General features: G+C 36.6%; 1 protein-coding gene across 1 annotated transcript in view; it reads right to left on the bottom strand.

Moving 5' to 3' along the window:
• The window catches only part of jak2b (Janus kinase 2b), a 31,529-nt gene that overhangs the window by 9,928 nt on the left and 9,558 nt on the right, over positions 1-12,043 (bottom strand). Inside the window, exons 6-19 of the mRNA XM_008418031.3 lie at positions 11,721-12,012; positions 10,682-10,801; positions 10,433-10,590; positions 10,148-10,259; positions 9,461-9,647; positions 6,626-6,750; positions 6,327-6,461; positions 5,603-5,690; positions 4,636-4,763; positions 4,345-4,483; positions 3,890-4,041; positions 2,513-2,663; positions 1,381-1,514; positions 454-643 (exon numbers count right to left, since the gene is read on the bottom strand). Of these exons, the coding sequence (XP_008416253.1) occupies positions 454-643; positions 1,381-1,514; positions 2,513-2,663; positions 3,890-4,041; positions 4,345-4,483; positions 4,636-4,763; positions 5,603-5,690; positions 6,327-6,461; positions 6,626-6,750; positions 9,461-9,647; positions 10,148-10,259; positions 10,433-10,590; positions 10,682-10,801; positions 11,721-12,012 (2,111 nt within the window). The remainder of the gene's footprint in view (positions 1-453; positions 644-1,380; positions 1,515-2,512; positions 2,664-3,889; positions 4,042-4,344; positions 4,484-4,635; positions 4,764-5,602; positions 5,691-6,326; positions 6,462-6,625; positions 6,751-9,460; positions 9,648-10,147; positions 10,260-10,432; positions 10,591-10,681; positions 10,802-11,720; positions 12,013-12,043) is intronic.

Here is a 12,043-nt window from a genome sequence, read left to right as displayed (position 1 = left end):
TGGTTCACTCACTCTGAGCAGCTAAAGCCTTTCCTCTGCCTACATCTCCCAGAATGCTTTGCGGTTCCGGATCAGAGTTCAGTAAAATTATAAAAAATTCTATCAGATTTATTATCTATGGATACTGATCATGTGTCTACTGTGATATATATTGTTATTGGTTTATTGTCCAGACAAACTCAGTGAATTAAATCCTCTGCTGGGATGCTACCTGTTCAGTAAGCACATTTGTGAAATTTCTTTGCTACTACACATTACTTAGCCAGCTTGTAGTAATACTGCATCTCAGTCATAGTATTATACACAATGCAAACTGTTTAACCTTCTGGACCGTCTTTCCCCAGACAGCAAAATCCATATTAAACCTGATCTATTTCATTCACTAAGCAGATTATATTTCAGTCATAACACATGAGGTTTAGAATAAATACTAAAAATAAACGTCAGAAGTACCTGCGCTGTAACAAACACCCTTATACTTGACGATGTTCTCATGCTGGAGAGATTTCAGAATCTCAATTTCCCTCTCAAAATCTCGCATGTGCTCCGCTGTGCTGTGCTGGAGTTTCTTCACAGCAACGACCTCTCCGGTGTTGTCCTGGAGCGGGTCATAGCGGCACATCTCCACACTGCCAAAGTTTCCCTTAAACACAAAATGACTCCAGGTGAGACACTGCTGTTTGATTTGGGACTCTAAAAAATGTACAGCACATCGGTTTTGTTCTAAATGAAGTCTTTATAAACATGTAATAATGTCATCTCTAGTGAAGACCGACAGTCTACACTGCAAAACCACCAAATCTTACATTGTATTTTTGGTCTAGTTTCTAAAAAAAAAGAAAAAGAAAAGAAAAACTAGCAGAATTTTTCACTTAAAGACAATTTTTTCCCTTGTTATGAATAAAAAATATACCAGTGGAACTAGTACTTTAATAACATTTAGGAATTTATTTTATTTTTATATTGCTGAAAAGTTACTTTTAAGTTAGTTTTGTCTTATTTCAAGTGTACAAAAATATGTGCACTAGAATCAGAATGTATTTTTTGTCATTTTGCATAAAGCGCAATGAAATATAAAAAAATAGCAATTCCCAAAGGCAAGTCAAATAATTGAATAAAATAATAAGTTTATCTCACATACAAAATATAGTAGAAACACACTAGAAACAACTGGGATGTTAAGGATAACTAAACTAGAAACCCGACCAAAAATACTAGGATATTTAGTGATTTTACAGTGTAAAGATACTTTGCAGGGGTTCAACAGATGAAAGCATCATCATCAATTACACAGTGCTATTGCACTATGATGCAAACATGGGACTGCTGTTCTACTCAGTTTGTAAATAAACTTTATAATAATATAATAATAATTAATACCTTGCCGAGTAACTGTAAAAATATGAGATGCCGTTCTTGAAACAGAGCTGGCTCCTGATTCTCAAAGCTGCCAGCTGTGCCACCAGCACCTGTTGTTCGGTTTGGCAGGATGTCATCCATGATCAGCTCGTAGTCTAAGAACAGGAAAAGATACATTTAGTTTGTGTGGGTTTGGGAAGTCCATGGCAAAAAAAACTAAACAAAACAAAAAAAAGACAGACAACTTAAAATGGAAAATGAATTAACCTATTTTAAGGTTTTAATTTTTTGACAGGAACCCACTTGAAAACATAGTATGAGTTTACAGGGTAGAAGTTCATACATTTTTTTATTCTATTAATTTTTTTCTTTTTGGGTCTACAAAACTATGTCTCTTGAATTCCTTGTTTATGTCTGCCACTTGATATTGCCATCATGTTTGAAATAAGTAAAGTGTACAGTTAAGATGCTGATAAACATCTTTGCAATAACAGCATCCTCTGAAGAAGTTTAAGTTTAGCTAGAATAAGTTTTATTTATGTAGCATTTCTTCAGCAAAAGGCGGTTCAAAGCGCTTTACATGAATTAGAAGAAACACAAAAACAACAACAGATAAAACAAGCACAGCAAAAGAAAAACTACATTTTAAAATGTTCTAGTTGTTCTGGGTTGCTAAGTAGAGAGTATTTTCAAAGTTTGATCTAGATTTGTAAAGTATAAAGCCAATTGTTGGTTCTCCATGTTTGATTCTTGTTCTGGGTTGCTAAGTACTCTGATAATAGTAGCCACAATTTTTATAGAAGCTCAGCCAATTCCAGTACCGATTCCTCATCTATCTAACCTAATAATCATGTGTTCTTCAGAGTTCGGTAGTTGCCTAAGAGGACAAAAGGGAAAAAAAGCACATAAACTCTTATACTGCCACAGAGAAAACACTGACTAATACTTCTTCCTTTAGTCTGTTCCTAATTTTATTTCCCCAGAATCAGTGAGCCAAGACTTTCCCAATAAGTTCTCAGGAAATCATTACACATACTCATGACTGTTTAGTTGGATGCGTTCGAGGACTTCTGGAATCTATATGGGCGTCTGAGTTTTAATCTGAAACACCAGAGGAGGAATTTGTCTGCAGGGTAAGGAGGGTTAAACCGACCCGGTGTGAAGAGGCCATGAAGGTCGCGGATCACCGCCCGGAATGTGGGCCTGAACGTCGGCTCGTAGTCCATGCAGCTGGCGATCAGGTTAGCAATTTCTGTCCACTTTGGTGCCAGAAGCTGCTGGTGATCGTTGTAGAACAGGACTTTCTGTAGCGAAGAAATGAGGATTAATGCAAACTCATTCTGAAGAACAAAAACAACAACGTCTTGAGTCGGTGTGAGAGAACCAGGCATTCGGCTCAGGAAAACCCAGTGAGCGTTCTTATACAATATGACAGCCGGCTCATGCATCAGCAGGATGGCCAATTATTCAAATTACGCTCGGTTTATCTAATTACTTTAAACAAGAAGTGCCTGCCGTGATTAATGAGGAGCACAAGATTTCACTATGACACTTCTCTTTGGAGACGTCCTAAGAGCTTCCTGCATATTTTACCGTTTGAAAAGATATTTTTTTTTAAAACGTAAGGTTTCTTTCCTGTAGTTTATAGGACACATGTGTCAAACTCAAGGCCCGTGGGGCAAATCTAGCCCGCCAAAGCTTTTTATGTGGTCCTCTGGATTCTAGACTGAACACTTAAATATCATGTAGTTGCAGTTTTTATCTGCTTAATGCCAAAATATATCAATCAGTTCCTTCAGTTTCTTGGGAATTATTGTGGAAATTCGCACAAAAATAATTAAAAAAAATCTCTGCACTTTTTTTGAGCTAATTGGGAGTTTATTGCAGGTTTTTCTAACAAAATTGTCTAAAACTTTCTTACTTGCACTAAACAGCTGCCTTGGCTTTAATTGATGTCAGATATCTCGATCTTGAATTTTATTCTGAAATATACCTGGTTCTATTAAAGGTGGCTCTAAGAGGAGTGTAATGCTCAAACCTGAAGTAATTTCACTTTGCAATAAGCTGGAAGTTTAAGGGTGAAATCTCCAACCAAACATTTGTCTGAGGTGCAACCAAATCTAGATGTGAGAGAAGGAGTCCTAAAGAACATCACTGCGATTTTTAATATCAGACTACTTAATATTTTATGTCCCTCCCGAAACATCTTCTCCCAATTCTCATCTCTGATTATTATTGCATTAATTTTCAACTCCTATTTCCCCTTCGTATCTTTTGTGTCTGCTATGGCACCAAAGATCAACTCTAATTCATTGTCTAAATACATCAAATCAAGTCTGTATAAAGGTTGTGACTGTGATTATGGGTGAATATTGCACTGAATTGATCAGTTACCATAAATCTACCTCATTTCCAACTCTGCGGTCAGTACACTACTTGTACTTGTGCATCAGGTGTGAGAATATACAGGAAGTGATGCTGCATCAATTTTACAAAGATTTTCTATTCTTACTCATAAACTCAGCCCTACCTTTGTGTTGTCCAGCATTGCCAGTGGTTTCTCTCCGCCGCTGCAGATTTCCCACAGCGTGGTGCCGAAGCTCCACTTGTCTGCAGCCAGGCTCAGAGTCATCGGCTCGTTTATGTATTCAGGAGGCACCCAGGGGATCCTTTCAATCAGGACTGATTACAAACAAAAACAAGTGAGGAATTGATTGCTTTTTTCCCCCAGGTCACATATTGACATTAGTAAACAAAATTTAATTGTATCCAGTTTGATTTGATGCCTTCACTGATTACATTTAGAATAGAAATGTCAATATATCAGCTGTAAAAGTCAAAGTTTGTAGGAAAACAGCTTCTCTGTGCAGTCACTTCTTTTTATTTGTTCGTTTGTCAACACAAAAAACGTCCAACTGGTGCTTGTCAATGTGCTAACAAGCGCCCCCTGCTGGTAGAAATGGGTATGGCTGGAGAGGAGCTCACTTTCTTTAGGCAGGACAGTGATGCCGATACCGGGGTCGCTAAGCTTGATGAACGGGGGATTCCCAGCCCGCCGATCCTCCTCCCTGATCAGCAGAACATTTTTGGCACAAACATTCCCATGGACAAGATGCTTTTCCTCCTGCAGGTACAAAACGAGAAACTTGTGAAAATGTAACTTTAAAAAAACAAAACACATTTTAGCTCATATTATCCTTAATATCGTCTTTATAAAATTCTTAAAATAAATTACTGCAGAACAAACACAGAGCCCGATTTAAAATGGATTTTTACCAAGAAGTTCATAGCCCAGGCCAGCTGTTTTGCCACTTCGAGCTTCCACTGAATGTTTATAGAGTTCTTGTTCTTCTTCAGGTAGGTGTCCAGCGAACCCATCTTCACATATTCCTGCACCATGATGTCTGAAAGGGGACAAAAAGGGATTTTTCTTTTTGCAATTTATTTTTTAAAAATGACAAGCTTTTTCAAACCAAGATATGAAGCTTTGATTACAAAGAGAACCACAAAACATATTTTTGTTGCAAAATAATTGAAAAAAGGGCAGTCAGTAGCTTGGGCAGTGAAAAACACTTTTCACTTTTTTAATCAACAGGTGAAACAGCTGCGATACATATTCGATCAAGTGGAAGAGGATTTCTAAACTTTAAAGGTTAAGAGAATTTTGTCATTTTTTTTACCTGTGTAAAAAAACATTTTTTTTTTACTTATAGCAAGACATGATTCCCATGTTAATTTATCTGCCAATAGAACAAGTTTTTTCATCACTATTAAGGATTTATTTACTTGAAACAAGTCTCCAAATCTTGCTTTTAAGTTAGTTTGTCTTATTTCAAGTTTACTGAGATATTTGCACTAGAAATTAGACCAATTATACTTGGTAAGATTTTGTGTTAATGAAGTTCAACTCAAATTTTGCAAATTTGATCAGTGACTTATGGTTAGAAATATACAATTGTAGGCATAAAGTGCAATTTCTTTTGGTTGTTAGCCAATTTTACAAAAGGATTTAACCATCACTATTTATTTATTTCAGATATTTGACCTCCACTAAAAGTTTGATTTGGACGTTTGAACCTCAGGTGAGAGAGTCCCTGTGAAACATCATCACAGCGCTGCCTCAGTCGACAAATAATCATGTTAGTGGTATTTTTAATCAGATTTAACAGTATTAGAAAGTTAGCATTGCTTGTAACATACCAGCAGTAAGAAATATGGCAGAAAATGTCAGAATCTGACTTACTCTCTTCTCCACAGACACAAACTCCATAGTTGAGGATCAGGTGTTTATGGGATAACTGGCTCATCATGCTGGCTGCTTCAAAGAAAGACTAGAAAACCAGAAGGAGAGAAAAAAATATGCAAAATTACAACTCAGAAAAACTAAAACCAAACCAGAAATCTTGGCTAGTTGAGTTTTCTGAGTTGTATCCATTACACTATTTAATACTTCACCTTACAACCATCTGAGTCCTTCACATGTACTGTCTTGGTATTTATTTTAATTTCCTTTTCAAAGACATACTCCACTTTTAGACGATAAAAGGAAAGGAAGGAAAAACATAAAGTAAGAAAAAAATAATATGAGGGGAAAAAAGAAAAGTAATGTAACATGAAAGGACAAAAACAAGAAAAGGTGAACATAGGATGGTCTTTATCCCTTAGGGACATAAGGGAGGAGGAGAGAAAAGATTAAGGAAATGTGGAAAAAGAAAAGACAGGACACCAAAGGAGAGATAAAAATGAATCGAGGATGGAAGGAAGCACAGAGGAGGAAGGAAAAACAAAAAACTTTGAGTTTTTAGGACTGTGAAAGAAGCCTACAAAAAGAGATGCTTGACCTAGAAGATCTGCACCATGACTAATGTTTGCACTGTCTGTGACTTGAATAAAAAGCAAGCAGAAGTGGGCCTTTAGTCATTTGGTCATTTAGCTATAACACAGTAAATGGCTGTAAAACCACAGACCTCGGCGTAATTTCTGTGGGCCTGGTCCAGAACTTTCATCCCAACTTCAGTTTCGTGCATTTGCCCGTAGTCGCCGAGCTCCTTGCGAACTCCTTTAAAGATCTTTGTAAATGTGCCTTGACCAAGACTCTCCACCTGACAAAAATCACAAATAAAAACAAAAACGAGAGTAAAGTGACTTCTGTAGCTGGAATTAATGACCAAACACAAATTCCAAGTTTTATGAGAGTTTATGTAATCAAAGAGACGATTGGGGGATTACAGACACCACAGAGGTTAGAAATGCATGGTAAGCTTACAAACTCCAAGTCTTCTTTCCTGATCTTGTGAAACACCATCTGACTGACGTTGTGTCGTTGTAGCGACGGAGACAGAGGCACTTCTGAACCTTTGTTGCTCCTGCAGATGAGGAGGCAGGACTTTTCTGTTTGGAGAAAAGAATTTAAAAAAGGCGGAAACTTAGTTTGTTTCTTTTTTTTTTCTTTCTAGTCTTGGTTTTAGAGTTTGTGTTATGAGTCAGCAGTCTGAGAAACAGACTATTTCTTCATCCCTTTCATCACCACTTCTGGTAAAATTTCGAAAGAAGAAAGGGAGCAAGGCACTTTTAAAGGTTCCTGATTATTGATAATTTTCCCTTGAACTGCGTTTCTGTGCGGCTGACAACATGTCAACTGGAGAATTTAACAAGAAGCATAACGTCTGGATATCCTGTGCGTCACTTTATTCTGTCACAACAGAAAAACGGTTCAGGAACGATTTGAAGAGCACACAAAACTAAAAAATATTAGCTAAAAGAATCCCCCCCTTGTTGATGGAAATTAGCTCAGTAATTACCTACTGGTGTAGACAGGGACTGCGCAAATACAGATGCCACCAGCAGGGGGAGACATCAGTTTGTCTAAGGTTGCCTTGGTTAGGTAATAATTTAAACGCAGCGTTTCTTTCTGCAGTCGTCTCACTATTTCCACACAGTCCTTGAACAACACTTCATAAAAGTGAAGCATAGACTGCAGCTCAGAAAAGGTCTGACTATACATTATGGCTGAGACTAGCGATTATTTTTAGTTATTGAGTTTTCTACAGATTGTTCTGATGATTATCTAAAAAGGTGGCACATTATGCAGATTTTATTGAAACTTTTTATGCAAAATTAGAAAAACATAAGAAAATGCATATTAATAAATTCCTTTTATAATATAAGAAATAAACATTTTATTGTCTACAATGCAACAGCATAACATTCCTTTACTGAATGCCTGATCATTTGTAGCATTTGTAGCTAAAAAATACTTTTAAACAGAAAAAAATATTAAAATCTCAAGTCATTTTTGCTTGATTTAACATCAGTACAGTGCAGGGCTGATCTCCAGACTGATAACTAATTAGATGGTAAAAGAATTTGAACCAAGTGAATCTAAAACTATGTCACTTCAGGAGTTCTGGGCAGTACATATTTACAAAAGTAAATGTTTTTTTTCTTATCTTAAACACAAAATGTGTATATAAATATTTTTTGTACAGCTTTGGCTTAATTACTTTTCTGAATATGTTGTTCCTTCAGCAAATTTTTTTTTTTTGAGTCTATTAAAGTTAATGATTAATCAATTACTAAATCAGATGACAATTATTTCAATAATCCATTATGATCAATTGTTTCAGCTCTACTTGAGATCATCTTCAAATATTATAGTGATAATTGCATAACCAACATTTGGTCACCTGATGAATACACCTGAAGTCTTTAACCTACTTGTGATCTACGACTGAATCCATAACGTTCAACAATCACAATCCCCTTAGTTCTTACTGACAATCAGCAAAACCAGACTTAAGTTTTGAGGCTTTTTAAATATTATTTTAATATAAAAAAAAACACCATGACCAAATTTAAAATAAAAAGGAAAAAACCTCAAACAATATTGGTTTGCACTGGACAACAGAAAAGACATAACAGAGACAGAGACTGTGCTGCAAGATGAACTTTGTGCACAGATCCCTGTTTATCTGATGACATTAGAGGAGCATTTCATCTGTTGTAACTCTTCTCTTGAAAACAAAAATAAGCCCAAAAACATCCATATTAAGTGACATAACCAAGATACCTTAAAATATTTTTTATCTGCAAATCTGATAAACATCCATCAAAGCAGTAACAGCAAAAACAGGTTCTTATATGTAGGTGTTTGGCCTCAGATACATCATCTTACTTGAATGATCCTTTTGTGTTTATGCGTAAATTATGCAAAATAAAATGAATGAATGAAACATCTGGTTGAAAACACATAACCTAAGAGCACAGAAAAGCATATTTCTTTGTGCTTCCTCTGATAGCTATCCTTTTTGAGACATAATCTAATGGTACTGCACACATTCTGTTAAAAAATCCCCAAAGTAGAGGCGTGTAATTAGATTGTGAAGGATTAGAATGTGTTAATCTGCCAAAGCAGATTATATGTAGGATTATCAATAGAGAACATTGTATGCAATGATGCTGCTTAGATGCATCAGTTTGATTTTTCTCATTTTCCTCCAGCTACATAAACTAGTGTTATTGGCTTTAATTATTAACATGACAGCACTACAGTATTAGTATAATTAGTATTTGTTTAAAAATAAAGGTAACTTTAAAAATGTGTTGGATTGCATTAAACCTTATTAATTGTTTTATTTGGCCATTAAACACAGAATCTCACAGAAAGGCAGAATGACGAAGTATTTCAACAACTAAGTATTTAAAACTCAACAAGGTGAAGCAATCGGAGGAGCGTTTGTTTCATAACGACTAACCTTCACAACCAGAGACTTAAACATAAAGAAAGCTCACTGAGCTTCAAGTGGAATATTTTAAAGCTAATTAGCACTTTTCAGTTTCCTCTCTGCTTGTTTAAACACAACAACCTGAATGCTTTACACTGTTATTTCATACAAATAGTATTCTGTAATGGTTTTAATGAAAAATACTGAAATGGAAACCAATAAAAAGCTGGTTAAAAATGACATTTACCAGAAATGCTCTATTACAAGTTTTATTTTTTACTAAGAGCTATATTTGTATGGAAATCCTGCAATGATATTTTCACCTGAAAGCCCAAATTTTCGTCAAAGGATCCTTCAAATAAATGCACTGTGTTTACCTTTGGACAGAGGGGGATAGCACTTTCTGAACTGGAACACGATGCCGTCCGAGCGCACCGTTTCTTTTTGGTAGCAGCTGAGCAACTCCTGCAGTGAGCTGAAGTTCCTCTTGGTTCCACTGAGGTTAAACTCTCCAGCGGCGGACCTGGTGATCTGACAGTGCTTGTAATCCACCGTATCAAACACCTGGCAGACACAAAGCACACAGATTTACTGCAGGAACACAACACTGAGCATCATTTTGAGGTTCACGTCAGTTTAACAGGGAGAAAAGACAAAAGGTTCATAAAAATGATTGTTTTATGTTTTTTGAATTTGTGTTTTGATGTTAAAAATCTAAAGCCGTTTTTGGGATTCATGCAGGGATTAAAGCGTCCACAATTTGTTTAAAGTCTAAAATAAAGTCTTCTGCTCTAGACTTCTAAATGTTTTCCACTTATTGAAGGAGAAATTATGATATGAATCCTATTGTTGCTGCCCGGCTCTTCAATGCATGCATAACAAGTGGTTCTTCTGGCATCACCAACAACATAATTCCCACATACTGAGAGCAAAACAAGACAGAGGGACAAGACGTACAAGGGAAAGATGACTAAATACACATGAAGGGGAAAACGGCTCTAAAACAAACCTCAGGAACATTTTCCATTCAATAATTTTTAGTCATCACTGATACAGAAACTCACCTCCACTGGGAAAGTTAGAAAATACTTATTGAAGTCTTTTGGGCTGCATCTCAAAATGTATAAGCCCCGCTTGTCTCCACACTTCTGAAGCCGGCTGACAGCAAACTCCATTCTGCAAAAAAGTCATCGATAATTAAAAACAAGCTGTTGTTACTGACAGAGAATACAACCAGTGATTTGATTTTGTTTGATTTGGACAAGTTTTGAAAACGAGCAGTGAATGAGAATTTTTGCTTTTTTCCTTCCAGATAAATATTATGTAAATCACAGAAACGTATGACTTACGAAATGGGGCCGTGGCAATGACAAGATATGGCCTCAACAAGCCTGGGAGGGGCCACCTCCTTACAAAGGTAGTGATGTGCATCTGTGGTCAGTCGATAGTAGCCGTCAACGAGGGACGCGAATGACAAGGCTTCAAACAGACTCGGAAACTCCAACTCCTAAAAAAAAACAAAAAACCCTCCGGTCAACATCAAGCTGAGCTCAGGTTTCTCTGCTGGAGACAGAAACAGGTTTATTTTGAGACGCTACCAGGTTCTTCCCGTCCTGCTTGTTGATGGTGACCAACCGGCTCTCTGTGGTGCCTTCTTTGCAGGCCTGTTTGATGCTGATGTCTGTGACATCATGGAAGTCGCACAATGTCTGCGGCTCCTGAACAAACAATATAAAAAAAACAACTATTGTAGAAAACATCGTTTTTTTAAACTTTAAACATTTTTCATGGTAATTTATCCATTTGGGATAATCCACGTTTTCACTTCCGATTCCGACGAGGTTTTGAATCAGCCGATTCGATACAGAACTGAATTGACTTAAAATGTCTCTTTTTTGAAACAGAGATAGTTTTACAGAATCACAGACGTACTTAGTAACACTTAAATACACAAATTGCTTCACAAGCTTAGTCAAAAATGTAAAAATAACTTTAATTTGTTCAGTCAGTGAAATTAAGACTATAGCAACCAATGTAAAATAAACAATAAAAAAACTGAAACTGACAAAAACAAACTAAAACTTTCTTTCAAATGGTTCAGAAAGTGCAATTAGGAATTGTAAATATAGTGTAATATAAATAATAAGGCATGCAGTCACTCAGAGTACAAAGTATAGAACTGTACTGAGTAGATGTGTCCTTAGGAATCGGGCATATTGTCACCAATACCTGATCTAGATTTTTTTTTCCCAATATCAGATATTAATATTGGACCGGTGCATCTCTAGTATCCATCAGGTTTCTTTAAGCTTCAAAGCTAGTGATTATTTTTATATTGTAAAGTGTGCTGCAGAATTATTTGTTACCCATAAACTTCCAGATCTTGTCATGTTGCAAAGACAACCGTCAATGTATTTTGTTTGCAGATCTTTTCAGATATGTCATCGTTTTGGGTTTACTTCACAAACCATGACACAAAAACACACTGAACACAATTTAATGTTTTTGGTTGTAACATGACAAAATGTGAACAAGTTGAAGTGTGATCTGTGTTAGTATGCTTATGACCAATTCAGTTCCGGTTCCTGGTGTCAGTTCATTCTGGTTCAGAGGAAGAAACCTAAAGGTGGTACAAACCTCATCCGAATCTTTTAATTTCTCTCGGCACCACTGTATCCCTGTGTCCGCTGCCACCAGGATGATGAGCTGCCCGCTGGCTGGTTCTCTGACCTGAAAGGTCTCCGTGTAGAAGGCTTTCTCCAGCGACTCGATGCTGATGAGATACTTCAGCTTCAGGTCGCGCACCGTTGTCCGACACTGACTGAACTGCTGGATGAAGCGCTTGAAGCGAAAGCGGATCCTCTTACGAGTTAAAAAACTACAATCCTGGATCTGATTTCTCATATCCTTTGGTAGGAAGGACTTGTAACTAGAAGAGACGCAACAGATTTGAATAAATA

The sequence above is a fragment of the Poecilia reticulata genome, chromosome 9 (genome assembly GCF_904066995.2).
Source record: "Poecilia reticulata chromosome 9, P_reticulata-male-v2, whole genome shotgun sequence".
Lineage (NCBI taxonomy): Eukaryota > Metazoa > Chordata > Actinopteri > Cyprinodontiformes > Poeciliidae > Poecilia > Poecilia reticulata.
Note: the sequence above shows the minus strand (reverse complement) of the source record. Positions and strands in the feature narration are given on the sequence as shown.